This window comes from Mustela erminea, chromosome 8 (genome assembly GCF_009829155.1).
Source record: "Mustela erminea isolate mMusErm1 chromosome 8, mMusErm1.Pri, whole genome shotgun sequence".
Lineage (NCBI taxonomy): Eukaryota > Metazoa > Chordata > Mammalia > Carnivora > Mustelidae > Mustela > Mustela erminea.
The window spans coordinates 26,278,668-26,292,975 of record NC_045621.1 but is presented as its reverse complement, the minus strand read 5'-3'; the positions used below and the strand labels follow the sequence as shown (position 1 = coordinate 26,292,975).

At 47.3% G+C, this 14,308-nt stretch overlaps 1 protein-coding gene across 1 annotated transcript in view; it reads right to left on the bottom strand.

The window, feature by feature from the left end:
- Nucleotides 1-9,530: 9,530 nt before the first annotated feature.
- Nucleotides 9,531-14,308, bottom strand: part of XRCC5 (X-ray repair cross complementing 5) — an 89,399-nt gene continuing 84,621 nt past the window's right edge. The window contains exons 20-21 of the mRNA XM_032354738.1: nucleotides 10,531-10,605; nucleotides 9,531-9,760 (exon numbers count right to left, since the gene is read on the bottom strand). Of these exons, the coding sequence (XP_032210629.1) occupies nucleotides 9,746-9,760; nucleotides 10,531-10,605 (90 nt within the window). The 3' untranslated portion in view covers nucleotides 9,531-9,745. The remainder of the gene's footprint in view (nucleotides 9,761-10,530; nucleotides 10,606-14,308) is intronic.

Sequence of the window (14,308 nt, the reverse complement as noted above, 5' to 3'; positions counted from 1 at the left end):
TTCAGGTGCTGTCTAGATAGCTGACAGACACAAAAACACACTCCCCAAAGGCCCCACTCACACATGCCTCTGTGTGTGTCTGATTCAACCCACCTTCTCTCCGCGCCACGCCGCTCTTTCCTGTTGACTCCACGTATGTCCCCTGCAGACATCACACCCAACCTCCGTGGCTCTTATGGGTTGACTCTGGTTTCCCACGAAAGCGAGGTTAAAGTCTAATTCCCAGTATTTCAAAATGTGATCTTATTTGGAAACAGGGTTGTTGCTGGTGTAATTAAGATAAAGATTAAGATAAAGTCCTATAAAGATTAAGATAAAGTCCTACTGAAGAACAGTGGGCTCCTCACCCAAGGACTGGTCCCTTATAACAAGACGCTCTCAGAAATGAACGCAGTGGCCCAGCAAGGGAATGTGTGCAAGGACGCGTGCCTGCGGGCACAGGCATATACCTGTAGGTGTAGTGTGTGAGTGCACATGTGTGTGGTGCCTGTTAAGTCAGGAACTGTTGTCACCCCTCTTCCTTCCTTCTCTCTCTCTCTCTCTCTCTCACACACACACACACACACACACACACACACATATACACAGACCCCTTTCAGTCCTAAAACTCTGAATGTCTTCTTGGTCTAAACTATTAATAAAAGTCATGTTCTCCCTTGCCTCCCTTTGCCAGGGGGCCCATAGCAGCTCAAGAGTGGTGCTTAAATCCCTATTGGGACACTAACCAAAATAGCCTATAAAAGGCATCCAACCCTGAAGCCGTTGGAGGACCCAGGGCCCACGGAGCTGGAGATGGGGGAGGAAAATCATTAAACCAAGGAGCCAAGTGACACTTTGTGATGTGACCAACCTGCTGAAGTGCCAAGACTTGAAACACATAACACACATACGTGCACACACGTCTCTGCCCATCTAGAACCCAAGTTGCCCTTTCTCTGTGGGAGCTTCCCATTCCTTGTCTTCTGCTCCAACACTCCTGGAGAGGCAGGTGTCCATTCTGTAAAAGGAAGCAGACGGCGTGCCAGGGGATGTCCCTAGACCACAGAGCAAGGGGAGGACAGAGATGGAGTCGTTTCTCTGAACATTGTCACTGATCCACGCAGGACTGGGGTGCCCAGTAGTGCAAGAGCCGGGCAGTTTAAAGCCGGTCAGATGCTGGTGTAGAGGAGGAATATAACATCGGGGAGGCTGGTAATGGGGAGTATGTACTGTGCACTTACCAGGTGCCAAGCATCCGTGGGGGTCGTCCTCCTTCAGCCTGGCCGTGCGGGACCACAAACCCTGTCTGATGGCTCAGAAACCAGGGCTAAGAGCCCGTGAGTAACACGGCCACAGTCTTAAGACCAGGCGGTGGTAGTGGCAAGATCTGAAACGTCGTCAGTCTGATGCGGGGCTCGGCTCTTACTCGTGACTTCTGGTAGAAATTAAATTCTAGGGGGAAGATGGTTGGAAAAGGACTTGCGAAATCACCAAATGCCCAGACTGCAGGCGCATGAAGCCCTGGACGACAAAATTGAAATCCCACGTCTGTATGCTTTCCTCCCTGGCTCTCCAGGTCCCACAGGCACCCGCCTTGGGCTGGTGGCCGACACAGGCGGGACAGCAGCCTCTCAGGGCACTCACCCACGCCCTGGTGCAGGGACAGCACAGGTGGTGAGGGGCATGGCACGCCCCCCAGTGGACCCTAGGGACGGAGATCCAGGAGAGGCCTGGGTATAGTGGCAGGCGGCAGGACCGGCTGCAGCTCTATCCAGAGACCTCGGCAGACTCTCTCTGTGGCTCTCACACAGGATGTGTGGGTGTGTGACCAGGAGGCTGGGAGGCCTGAAAGGGAACAACAATGGCTTACTCTGTGCGGAATGTGACTTCAGTGAATGGAGTTTAAATCTCAAAGCCACCAGTCGCCATACATCTAGCAAAATGGAAATCTAGAAGGTACAGCAACTTCTCCTGAGTTCAGAGCTAGTAGGTGAAAGAGCTGGATGACAGAAACTTCTGGCTGGCTAACGGTTCTCTTCCCACCTTCTTTCCTGCTTTGAATAGGAGCAAGGGGAGGAAAAGGCCTCAAGAACTGAGGTCTCTCCCGAGACGCTCCTGAGCCACAGAACTACCCACAGCTGCCGGCTGGTGCCAGCCTTCTCGTAAGCAGAGAAAATAAAGCCTAATTTTAAGCCAGTGTTAGCTGGGATTCCCAACACTTACAGTCCGAAGTTCTCCAGACTGTTCTGTGAAGCGCACATCTGTGCTACCATGTCAGTGAGGGGAGCAAGGGACAGGTCCTTTATTCATTGCTCCCAAGAGAAGATTTTAATATTGTAAGAAGTGGTATGCAGCCTAAAGAAGACACGGTTGTTTTTTTAACCTTTCTTAACATAATTAATGGTATTTTGGATTTGAAGAAATACTGTATTTGAAAAGATCTCATGCCATGGACTGCTGGACCCATCAGGCTTCTGGGTCCCCAGAGATCTTGTTGCCTCTAAGTTGTCCAAACCGAATGGACAGTGGGATGGAAAGGTGAGTCTTTACTTCTGGGATGAGAGTCCACACATCTGTTTAAACAAGGCCCTAGCAACCCTCCTGCTGCCTTGAGAACGAGGTCCTTTTGAAAGGAAAACTTAAGCCATTTATGCCAAAATATTTATGCTACCAGTGATAAAACTTTTTTCAAATTGTCTTTGAGCCTGTGATACATCCTTCCGGATACCTGAGGTGTGGTCTCCAACTTTTGAGAGTATAGTTTGAAAACACTGAAAGGTCACCTCTGGCCAAACCCTGTGAATAAGGATCAAAACAGGGCAGATGGTTTGCTCTAAGTGGGTGACTAAAATGAGCACGTTGCCTCCCAAGATGACTTTGAAGAACACCAGAAGTCTAGCCCTTTGCTTCTCTCTTAAGTCCCTACCCACCACCATTGGCTCTGGACAATCTGCAAACATTTGCTCCTAAGTGTCCCAGCTCTTTCCCCTTGCAGCATCTGGAGGCACAACTATCTTGGTTTGGAATTATTACTATTTTTAAACTTTTATTTAAATTCAATTTAGTTAACATGCAGTACACTATTAGTTTCAGGGGTAGAATCAGTGATTCATCAGTTGCATGTAACACCCAGTGCCCACCACATCCCATGCCCTCCCTAATGCCCGTCACCCCGTTACCCCATCTCCCCCGCCACCTTCCCTCCAGCCACCCTCAGTTTGTTCCCTTGGTTTAAGTCTCTTATAGTTTGCCTCCCTCTGTTTTTACCTTATTTTTCCTTCCCTTCACCTATGTTCATGTTGTTTCTTAAATTCCACATGAGTGAAATCATATGGTATTTGTCTTTCTCTGGCTGATCTATTTCACTTAACATCATACCCTCCAGTTCCATCAAGCGGCAAAATTTTTCTTTCTGATGGCTGAGTAATATTCCATTGGGGGTGGAATATTCTTTATCCATTCATCTTTCAATGGGCACCTGGGCTCCTTCCATTGTTGGCTGTTGTGGACGTTGCTGCTATAAACACTGGGGTGCACGTGCCCCTTTGGATCACTGTTTGTATCTGGGTAAATACCCAGTAGTGCAATTACTGGGTTGTACAGTAGCTCTATTTTAATTTTTTAAGGAAGCTCACGCTGTTTTTCTGAGTGACTACACTGGTTTGCATCCCCACTAACAGGGTAAGAGCGTTCCCCTTTCTCTGCATCTTCGCCAACATCTCTTGTTTCCTGACTTGTTAATGGTTTGGAATGATTTTTCCTCTTTTAGTAAAAAAAAATAAATAAATGAAAGCCAGAAGTAGACTAGTATTTCGGTTACTTCTCACAGATCTCATTCCTCAGCTTTCTGTCTGGTCCAAGTTAGACTCTCACCCTCTCAGAAGTGAGTACGTTCTGTTCCACCCACTTCATGGGGAAAATGTTGTGATGCAGGCCACAGGAAGTTGGGGTTGACAAAGATGGTTCTTGGGTGTTGAAGCTGCAGAAAGGATGGGTCACACTCAGGGCAACTTCTGCTGGTTTTCTCCAACCCCCATCAGACGTTCTCAGCCGGAGCTGGGATTTCATACCACTGGCAGCAGAATCGCCCCATGACTCCCTTTGACCCCCACCTCTGCCAGCTGCCGTCAATGCTAACGGATAAGAAATGGAATATACTTTCCAATCTTTTTACTAGGATTGTGATGGAGAAAAGTGACACATATTAGATGGTCTAGATTAGATGGTCTTGCTCTGCCTCTGAGCAAGAGTGTTTCTAAGGCAGACCAGCAGAGAAGGGAAGGAATCTCCTTCCTGTTTTTGGAATCCCTGGAGATCCCTCCACAGGGCGGGATGAGTCTTCGCACAGGAACAGACACAGCGTCCCACGAAACACACAAAAGCCACGTGGCCACAGGGAACGTGTGTCTGCCTCTTTGATGAGGTGTCAGATCTTGCCCCTATTTCCCCCAGTTAAATAAATCCACACCCAACAGCTTGGAGTGAAACTTTCCAACTATGAGCAGCAACAAATGTGTCACAGACGCTACCCTTCTGTGTTTTCCATGCCACGCTGTTATGGACGGTTACTTTTAAAGATAGAAGTCATTTGCGTTCTCACTTCTGGAAGGGGAGTTACAGATGTTTGCTTCTGGCTACAGAATCAAGACTTGGGGGCGACAGTGTTACCTAAGGAAGGGGCCGGGTTAAAAAGTCGCGTACATGTGACTGATTTCGAGTTGAAACCTTAAGGAATCCATGTCATCCAGAGATGACTGGACCACCCCCGTGGTCAGCCTGTCTCACCCCTGCCTTCCCTGAAGCAGGTCAGAGTTCACAGCTCACGGGCAGCCCTGAAATAACTGACTTCAGACACAGTAGTGAGGAGTGAGTATTTCACTGAATGGAGTGGGGAGGCGGAAGACTCCGCCACACCCCGCACCGGACAGAACTAAGAATACAATGCCTTAGGGACGACTGTGCTTCCCTCATCACTGAAGTCCCCCTTCCTGCCAGCTGGCCAACCTCTCCTCTTTCTCTTGACCACCCCTCTACACCTCCCCCCTCATTTATAACATAATGTTCATCAAAAGAAAGGGTGGAAATGAGCCAGAACAAGACCATTGCCATGTCTGTTTCCTCAAGCTTCCCCGCGGCGTCACCTTCCTCCATAGGTCTCTCCCCACCCTGCTGTCCCACCGTGTGCTCACGGATCCTCACTCTGGCCCTGCGGGGGCTCCCATCGTTCCCAGCATCCTGAAACGGTGAGAGGGCAGACAGAAAACCAGAGGTTCGCCCGAGCTAAGACATGATAGAAGACATGTGCTCTGGGGCTTGGCAGAGCACTTACCCACCTGCGATGCTGCAGAGCAAAAGGCAGGCGGGCCTGGGAAATGTAAACTGTAAGGCTGGGAATGAGACACGTGTCTCGGTTCCCTCTTCTCTACCTACGGCACCTGCTCCGTTCCCATTATTCAAGCAGCCCCTGCAAAGCTATAGACATGAACCCCCCTTTGACTGAGAAGGTCCGGTCTTCAGGACAGGACATCTGTAGGCCATCCTGCCCACAGATGAAACACAAGTAACTCCGTTATTCTGTTGCTCACAGAGGTTAAGGGACTTGCTAGGGCCACAGAGCTAAGTGTTACTGACATTAGGAGTCTCGAGCATGCAGCACTATGGAAACGCTATGGCATTATGTCTCTCTAAAAAACAGAACTAAATTGAGTCCGGAGTTAGGTTCAGATGGAGAAAAGAGGTGCTTCCTTTCTTTCCAAGGTGACCACAGGAAGCCAACACTACCAAGCTGGGATTTTAACTGCTGGGCAGGGGGCCTGACCTACACGGAAGGGCCAGTGTAGGCTGGAGGAAGTCCCGTGTCCCCATCACCCTCCGGATACTCTCCCACTAGAGGGAGGAGGACTTACAAATGTGACTGATGACTGGATGGTTTATTAGGGGTCATTAAACCCGACAGGTTATATGGACACTAACCTCCATAGGCATTTCTACTTCTGCTCCATGCTGCCGGCCAGACAAGAACGATGTTGCTGCTCTGTCCCAGGCCTCGCAGCCGGCTGGGGGCAGGACCTGGAGGTAGGCAGCAGACTATTAGATGAAGCCCTGAGCTTTTCTTCTGTGCTGGTTTCCACTTTGCTGTCTGCTGTATGTACTGAGTTCCCGCAGGGCATTAAAGGGAAAGGGGTATTTGGCAAGGCAGGAGGATACGGCCATTCCTTGGGCCCTGGTTTTGATACTAACTTAATATGGTCAAAATCTAGGGGGGGACAATATAATCTAAAATCCCTATTAGAAGGCCACTTTGGAGAGTGAAAAAGGGCATTATGAAGAAGATGATGATGATGACGTCGGGACAGTAATGCCCAAGTAAACTGGTACACATGGTTACCTTACCAGACCATCAACACTTACCCTGGGCTCTAACCCCCTACCTTAATCACACTGAGACTGTAATTTTCATGTAATAACTAGAAAGAAAGCCTAAATAAAACAGCAACAGATAATTATGAAACTTAGCGCTGGTATATTCAAGGTTCTAAAAGAAAGAAGACAGAAATAAAGACAGGAAGGCGGACCTACTCAAAAGTTCTGCCCGTACCCTCTATTTTGGTTTTCATAAGACCATAAGGCTTTTTCTGAATAAAGCATGTTGCAGTTTACAAAAGTTCGCTCATAGGCATGCTCTGAGGCCGGTAACCAGTCGGGCACAATGACAAAGGTCAGACAGCACGCACCAGAGGCAGAACCGATTTCAGATCTGGGCTAGCCTAGTGTCTTTCCCTACCCATGCTGCATCCCCTCCGGGCAGCGACTCTAAACGAGTGACCAGCTTGGGCTCTGAACCTACAATACTGGGAGCAAAGGGGGCCAAGGGGAGACAGTGGACCAAACAGAAAATCTGTTGCTTAAATCATATCAGCTGCAAAGACAAGTCATTACCACCGAACATATTCCAAACAGAAATATGTACGTGTGCACTTATTTTCAAAGCCATCAGGGACTAGGTTTAAAAAAAAAAAAAAAAAAAAAAGCCTATTCTCAACATGGTTTTCTAAATAATTTTCCAAGATTCTAGTTTTTTATGTAAATTAAGTGGCAATCAAACTCCCAACATTTAGAAGTGGTTCTTAACAGGGGGGCAGCATGTACCCTCGAGGGGGCATTTGGGTTGTGATTGAGGGGCCGTGGGGAGTCCCCTCCTTTATCTCCACCTCCTCTCTAAGTCAGTATGTGTTGGTGCCACAGAAGACCAAAGGTGGCAGGAATGATGGCCTGTGACTTCTGACCGCCACGCAAACCTATCATCTGTGGGACAGACAGGCTTCCGAGGCCTAGCCATGGCTGGCAGACGATCCTGTATTACCACTTGCTGCTCTCTAGGTCACAGCGGTCAGAACGCCAGGGAGTTCTCCAGATCTGCAAAACTCGTCTCAGGGAAATGGGACCTCGGGGCGCCCAACCGGAACATCACGCATGCTGTTCCTCACGTGGGTGTGCTCTGACTGAAGACACACAGCCCGTACACTATGCCTACAGAACATGGATTCAGACACTGCACGGCTAATTTTATCCTTTCTCTCCCTAGAGTGTTAAATGCACCTCTTTCTTCAGGTATTTGGATAATTTAGGTAAAAGTGGGGCTAGAGAAGCACAAATAATCCCACAATGCACAACACAAATCAGCAAGTATCAGATCTAAAGGACTAACAGGATTCAAACTCTTCCTGGTCTGAAGGGCTGGAGACAGAAGGGCTGTCTCCAAGAGGGAACTTCGCAAACTGCCAAAGACCAGTGATTCAATCTTATCAGGCCATACCCACTGACCTCATTCATACCCCCAGGTGGATCCGATGAGCATAATACAGACTTTAGAGTACAAAGTTTTCCCTCTTCATACAAAACGGTTCAGATCTGTCCAAGTCACAAACATCTCCTGGGCTCCAACCACGCAACTAGACAGTAAGATACAGATGGCATCCTTCATGGGGGTTGCTTCAAATGGACACCTGGTATCAAGATTGACTAAGGTGGGGGCACCTGGGTGGCTCAGTTGGTTAAGCAGCTGCCTTTGGCTCAAGATCGTGATCCAGGGTCCCGGGATCAAGCCCCTCATCAGGCTCCTTGCTCAGCGGGGAGCCTGCTTCTCCCTCTCCCTCTGTCGCTCTCCTTGCTTGTGTTCTCTGTCAAATAAATAAATAAAATCTTAAAAAAAAAAAAAAAAGACTGGCTAAGGTGTGCACAGTATTGAGGGGGTGTCCTAGAGGCTCAAGTGAACCACTCCTCTCTCAACTCAGCTGACTGAACAATGTTCTGTTGTGGAGGGTTGTTTTTAAGCAATGCATAGAGGGTCTCTAATTAGAGGATCTCTAATTCCCCAGCACAGCACTGAAAAATTCTTTCACATAATGAGTGACAACCATTTATTTATACTTATATCCAGCCATTTATACCTTTAATATAACCTTTGCAAAATGAAGGGAAGCAGTGACTGTTTACAGGGGTGCAGAGGATAAGGGAGACTGGGCATCGTGGAGTTTGGGATACCAAGGGAAGGAGTGAGAACTCAGGGAAGGAATGAGGTCTGGGGGACAAAGGGGGGTTTTGCTATTTTCTTATTTTAAGAAAGGAAACATCACCCAGACAGAGCGGAAAAGAGACTCGTGTAGAAATGGAAAAGAATGGGACAGTAAGGAAGAAGAAAAGAAGAAGAACACAACCATACCTTCTCTCTGTGAGATGGTAAGTAGGCAGTAATGAAATGATAAAATCCTAACTAGGGGGGTGAACCTCTGCGTTTTGTTTTGTTTTCTTTTTTAGGGTTTGCTGATATGTCAGATGCTGGACCAAAAGGGTGTCGTTTCTTCATGAGAGCACTGCCACAGCTCAATACGTGGGGCAGTGGTGCTACCCCCTCCCGCCCTGCTTAAGGAAACCACCTATACACACAGCTGACGTAATGTAGGGACTCAAAGGCTTAAAGAAAAAGAGAGAGGGGCACCTGGGTGGCTCAGTGGGTTAAAGCCTCTGCCTTCAGCTCAGGTCATGATCCCAGGGTCCTGGGATCGAGCCCCATATCGGGCTCTCTGCTCAGCGGGGAACCTGCTTCCTCCTCTCTCTCTCTGCCTGCCTCTCAGCCTACTTGTGATCTCTTTCCATCAAATGAATAAATAAAAAAATTAAAAAAAAAATAAAAAATAAATAAAAAAAAATAAAAAAAATAATAAATAAAAAAAAAAAAAAAAAAAAAGAGAGAGAGCCAGCCCTTAGCCATGATTTCCCAAACGCACCCTTCTGCTGGTAAGAAACTAATGCCACCGTTGGATCAGCACCGTTGTGACTGCCGCTGGAGGATCCAACCGAGGACTCTACCTCTGGGGGAGAACTGAGGAACTCACCAGTGACAAGCCATAGCTGTGGACAAGACAGCTTCATGGGGGCCGCAATCCTCACCAACATACCAGGTCAGGAGGAAATCCATTTTCCAGAAACTTCAAAGTACGGGCATTATACACTGAGATCAATAAAGACCACAAAAGAAATAATACACCGAAGAGAAAATAACAAGGATTCTTTATAAACGTATATGGGACTGAAATTATCCCTTACATATGTAAATATTCATTCCAGAGAGTTAGGAGAGTCACTTCCACATGACCTATGGGGACCAGCTCCAGAGCTTCCCGTTCCCCTTGAAGGGCCTCCTCTGGACACAGCTCCCAGCGTAATAGCGATGGCAACTCTCGTAGATTCCCCACGCAGCCACGACCTAGATCAAGTCCAGCTGTGAACAAAAACAACACTTTTAGAAAGGAGCCAACTCTGGACCACTGCCTCTCCGGTGGGAGACCATTTAACAACAATGGCTGTCCTCACCAGTGGCAGAGCTGGGCTTGCGCACCGACTCGCTGCTACCTATTGTAGGCATTAAATACCAAGTATCTCGTTACCAGCTAAGGATTTCTCCACAAAAGGACTAAGAGTGTTTACTGGAATCAGCTGTCACGTGAGGCTTATAGGCAGGAAGTCTCCACCCGTGAAAGATGGATACAAAGCCAACACTTACACTGCCTCCCAGGCACCCAGACGTGGCGTGAGAAGGTCCAGAAACCCCCAAACGCCTATCAACCAATTTTGTTTACATTAAGTTAATTGAGAACATTCAAGAATTAGGCTTCTGAAAGGCTGTTTTTATTTGTCAACCCACACAAACTGCATGTTGTATTGCTTATTTGGGTTGAGAGCAATTTCAGTAAATTATGACATTCTGCTACTAAAGGAATGGCCTCGCCAGCTCTTTCCAGTCCTTCACAGGAGAGGATTAAGCTGAATGAACAATATAAGTGAAACCAGAAAGCACAGGAATTTCCATTATGAAATTACCTATCTGATTACATTTATAATGGCAATAAATAATAGTGGAGGGAGCTTCTGGTGTGTCAGCAATTAAAACCCAAACAAGAAACAAGTCCACGGTAAGCAGCGCTGTGGCTGTGTTTATGGCTCGGGCGATGTCAATCCAGAGAACACCTGGTATGTATTAAAAGCACTTACTAAATCATCCACGTCACCACCTTCTGCAAATACGGCTGCTGTGTCTTCTTTTGGATTTCCTTTAGGCTCCAGGAACTGTGAAAAGAAAGTCAGGGACACCACAGTGACATTTTTGCCTCTTTGGATGGAGGGCACTGTCTCCTAGCAGCGCCATAGGCAGATCTAAGAAGACCCACTCATCCCCAAAGTGTCACTGCAATGGCCTCAAAGAAACCAAGCCTTCCTCTGGCCCTGGAGGAGAAGAATGATTTCGAAGTTGAATAGCCCACACTCACTCGTCACCAAGTGAGTCACCCATTCCCTCTTGTGAAGAGGGAGGAAACATGGCTCGCCAAGGCAGTGACCCCATGGAGGGCCCAGACCAGGTGCAGAGGACACCCAATATTGCCATTTCTGCTTCCACAGAGGATATGTGTGCTCATTAGGGTTAGGAAAAGAACCAGACTCCCCAAACCAGTATGTCTTGGTCTCTCCTGAAAGGAGCCTAAGAATCAAGTGTTTGAACTCAGCAATTAGAATCTCATTCCTCAACTCTACCGAGGACAAAAGGAAGGACTTCCTATAAATGATGTGAAACACAAAAATGGGGGAGCTTTTAGGAGGCTGGACAATTCCTTTTCTGGAAATCCTTCCAACAGTGTTAGTTAATATATGAAAAGGAAGGTGGATGAGGAAGTTTCTAGTGCATGCTTCTGCTCAGCATTAGTATTCAAGACCCGGAGCTTCTAAACAGCAGATGTGCAGAAAAGCAAGGGCCTTGAATTGAAGTCTGCAAGGATCTAGGGATGAATTTCAGGTTTTAAAAGGGTACTGGGTGCCCTTGAAAATCATCTGAACACTTCTGCTCTCTGTCCTGTCCCTCCAAGAAATAGCAGTGGGGTCTCCTTTCCTCAAGGCATATAGTCACTGCATATAAGAGCTAGGTTTTTGTGAGCCACTTATCTAACACCTGAAGGTGATCTACCTTCCGTATCATATCTGAAATGGCAGCAGAGCCAAACCTGAAGGAGTGTTTTTAAAGGGGTGAGCTGGAAGGGGGGGCATCCCGCTCCCTGTCAGCATTCCTCAGGTCCATGTGCACGGAGCACGCACACAGTGAGCCAGCTTTCCAGCCCCCCAGCCCCCTCTGCTCCCCTGCAGCTGCCTCCACCCAGGATGGAAAGGTGTAGTTCTACTCTTCTCACTACCTCAGCATGAAAACATGGCAAGAACTGCCTTCCCTGTACATTCCTGTTATGATACAATGGACACCACTGAGGCCTCTGAAACCTCACAAATAGGTTAAAATAGGTCTCTGACAAACTGTGAACTCATGTCTCTCTTAAACATTAGGCTCCAGTGCCGCAAGTCTCAAGCGCAAATCTCAAGTCTCAAGTGCAGACTTGTGCAGCAAGTCTCAGGAAGCCAGTGCTGCAGGTCCTTCTGTCCCTCGTGTCCAGAAACTCACGCACACAGGGAACAAGAGGCAACAGTGGACGCTGTACTGGCAGAACTGGAACCGCGGACATGGCCATGATGGTTTGCTTTTGACTCAACCTCCCTCCTGGACTTTGTTTTCCCTCAGTCAAAACCACCTCACCATTCATTAACTACAGTTTTGACTGAGAGAGCAAGGAATTAACCTTCTAAGGACATTTATGGATCTCTCCATAGCCCCTGTTGACCTTACATTGGACCATGCCCAACACTGGGAATCAATGGTATGAGAGGCAGGAAAGGCGAGCAAGGGGGGTGGAGAGGTCTAGTCTGCAACAGAACTGTAAAGGAGCTTCTGTATCACTAATCCTATTTACTCACTTTGGCTGATGATTAATAAAGATATCTGAGGGCTAAGTACAGAAAAATTATTCACACATGTATTTGCATGTGGTGTATGTCTAAAGATTAAACTCTGTTCTTGCCTTGATTCCAAGATATCTAAGAAACTCTAGATTGTGATCCTAATTATCATTACTAAAAGTGGTTTTTACTTTGTTCTTCTTCTTTTTTTTTTTATTTAAGATTTTATGTATTTATTTGACAGAGATCACAAGAAGGCAGAAAGACAGGCAGAGAGAGAGGAGGAAGCAGGCTCCCTGCCGAGCAGAGAGCCCGATGTGGGGCTCGATCCCAGGACCCTGGGATTATGACCTGAGCCGAAGGAGGAGGCTTTAACCCACTGAGCACCTTCTGAAGACCGACAAAATCCCTGGGCTCAGCAGTTCTGCCATCCACCACATCCTTTATCATCGCTGGTAAGAGGAGGCATGGTAGGTCCCAATCCAGGAAATCCCTAACGTTTCCTGGCACACAGCCTCTACAAGCCCCCAACTCCATCCCCTCCTCACCGCAGAGCCCCTTTCCCAGCTGCCAGATGAATGAGGACAGGGCTGTCTGCACAGTGTGACCGTGCTACATACAGTTAAACACAACGGCACATACTGGAGACTAGGCTAAGGTCCTAGGAAGGCAGGAGCAGCAGCAGGCAAACTCTCACTTCCATCAAGTTCTAAACAACTGCAAGTGATTTTCCTGGCAGATCTGCTCCGTACTTCTGTGTAAGCAAATGATGGCTAAGAGCTGGGCCGCCATTGGTTATCTCCTCAAAGCCCCAGGCAAGGCTGATCCCTTACACATATCACTCCTCTTCATCAGTTTTTAACTGCAAGTAATTTGCAGGCTGTGCAGTGTGACGGGAAGCTAGAGATACAGCAGAGAATTCAGTGGCTGGCCTGCTTTCTCAATAACAGCAGCAGATTCTCTGAATGCAGCCAGAAGGGGCAGGAGCCAGCTCTCATCTTCTCTTGTGTTCTTTCCCTCTGCAATGCTCAGAAGTCGAGAACAAACAGAAAGGACACTTGTGTGACACACTCCTCCTTCCTCAAACCACCAGGATTTACTTGGGGTTACCAAGAAAGAGTGTCCTTACTCGGAGAGCTTTATGAAATGGATGAACTATTACTTTGCAAGCACACTAAAGTACGATCCTGGATACAAGCAGAGAAATGGAGTCGATAACACCTGTATAGAAATTTCCGTCTAATCCCTCCAGAAGACTAAAAACTAACAATCACCTCATGCTCAGATCATTACCAATCCCAAATTAAAATCACATGGTTTCCACTGGGCTGACTCTGACACTATCAGGTGATTCCAAAGACTTTCCCATAATTCAGACATATAAAAGCATCAGGAAGGACAAGTCTGTTTGCATGTATTTTGTCTAAAAGGACATACTTCTGAGTTCAATGTTCAGTGTTATAAAGGCAGCATTGCACAGGAGAGAAATCCTACAACTTAGTGTAGGAGAACAAAACCCTAACCTTAGCTGTGTCAGTTCCTCAGTAACCCTGGGCAAGCTGCTTGACCTTTCTATAATTAACAAAATAAGACTACTACTACTCACCCTATCGCATGGGGTTATAGCAAGTCTCAGACGAAATAAAGTATGCAAACTTGCTTTGTCATATTGTAGATTGTATGTTCCAATTCCTAGGAAAATGCCCAATACATGTCCACCAAATGACAGGTGCAAGAATATCCATAGCATTTTTAGTGGCACCTGGGTGGCTAAGTCAGTGAGGTGTCTGACTCCTGATTTTGGCTCAGGTCATGATCTCAGGGTCATGGGACTGAGCCCCATGTCAGGCTCTGACCTCAGCAGGGAATCTGCTTGAGATTCTCTCTCCCTCTCTCCTTCTGCCCCTTCCCCTGCTCTCTTTCTCCCTCTCTCTCTAAAACAGATAAGTAAATCTTTAAAAAAAAGTATCTACAGCATTTTTACTCATAATTGCCAAAG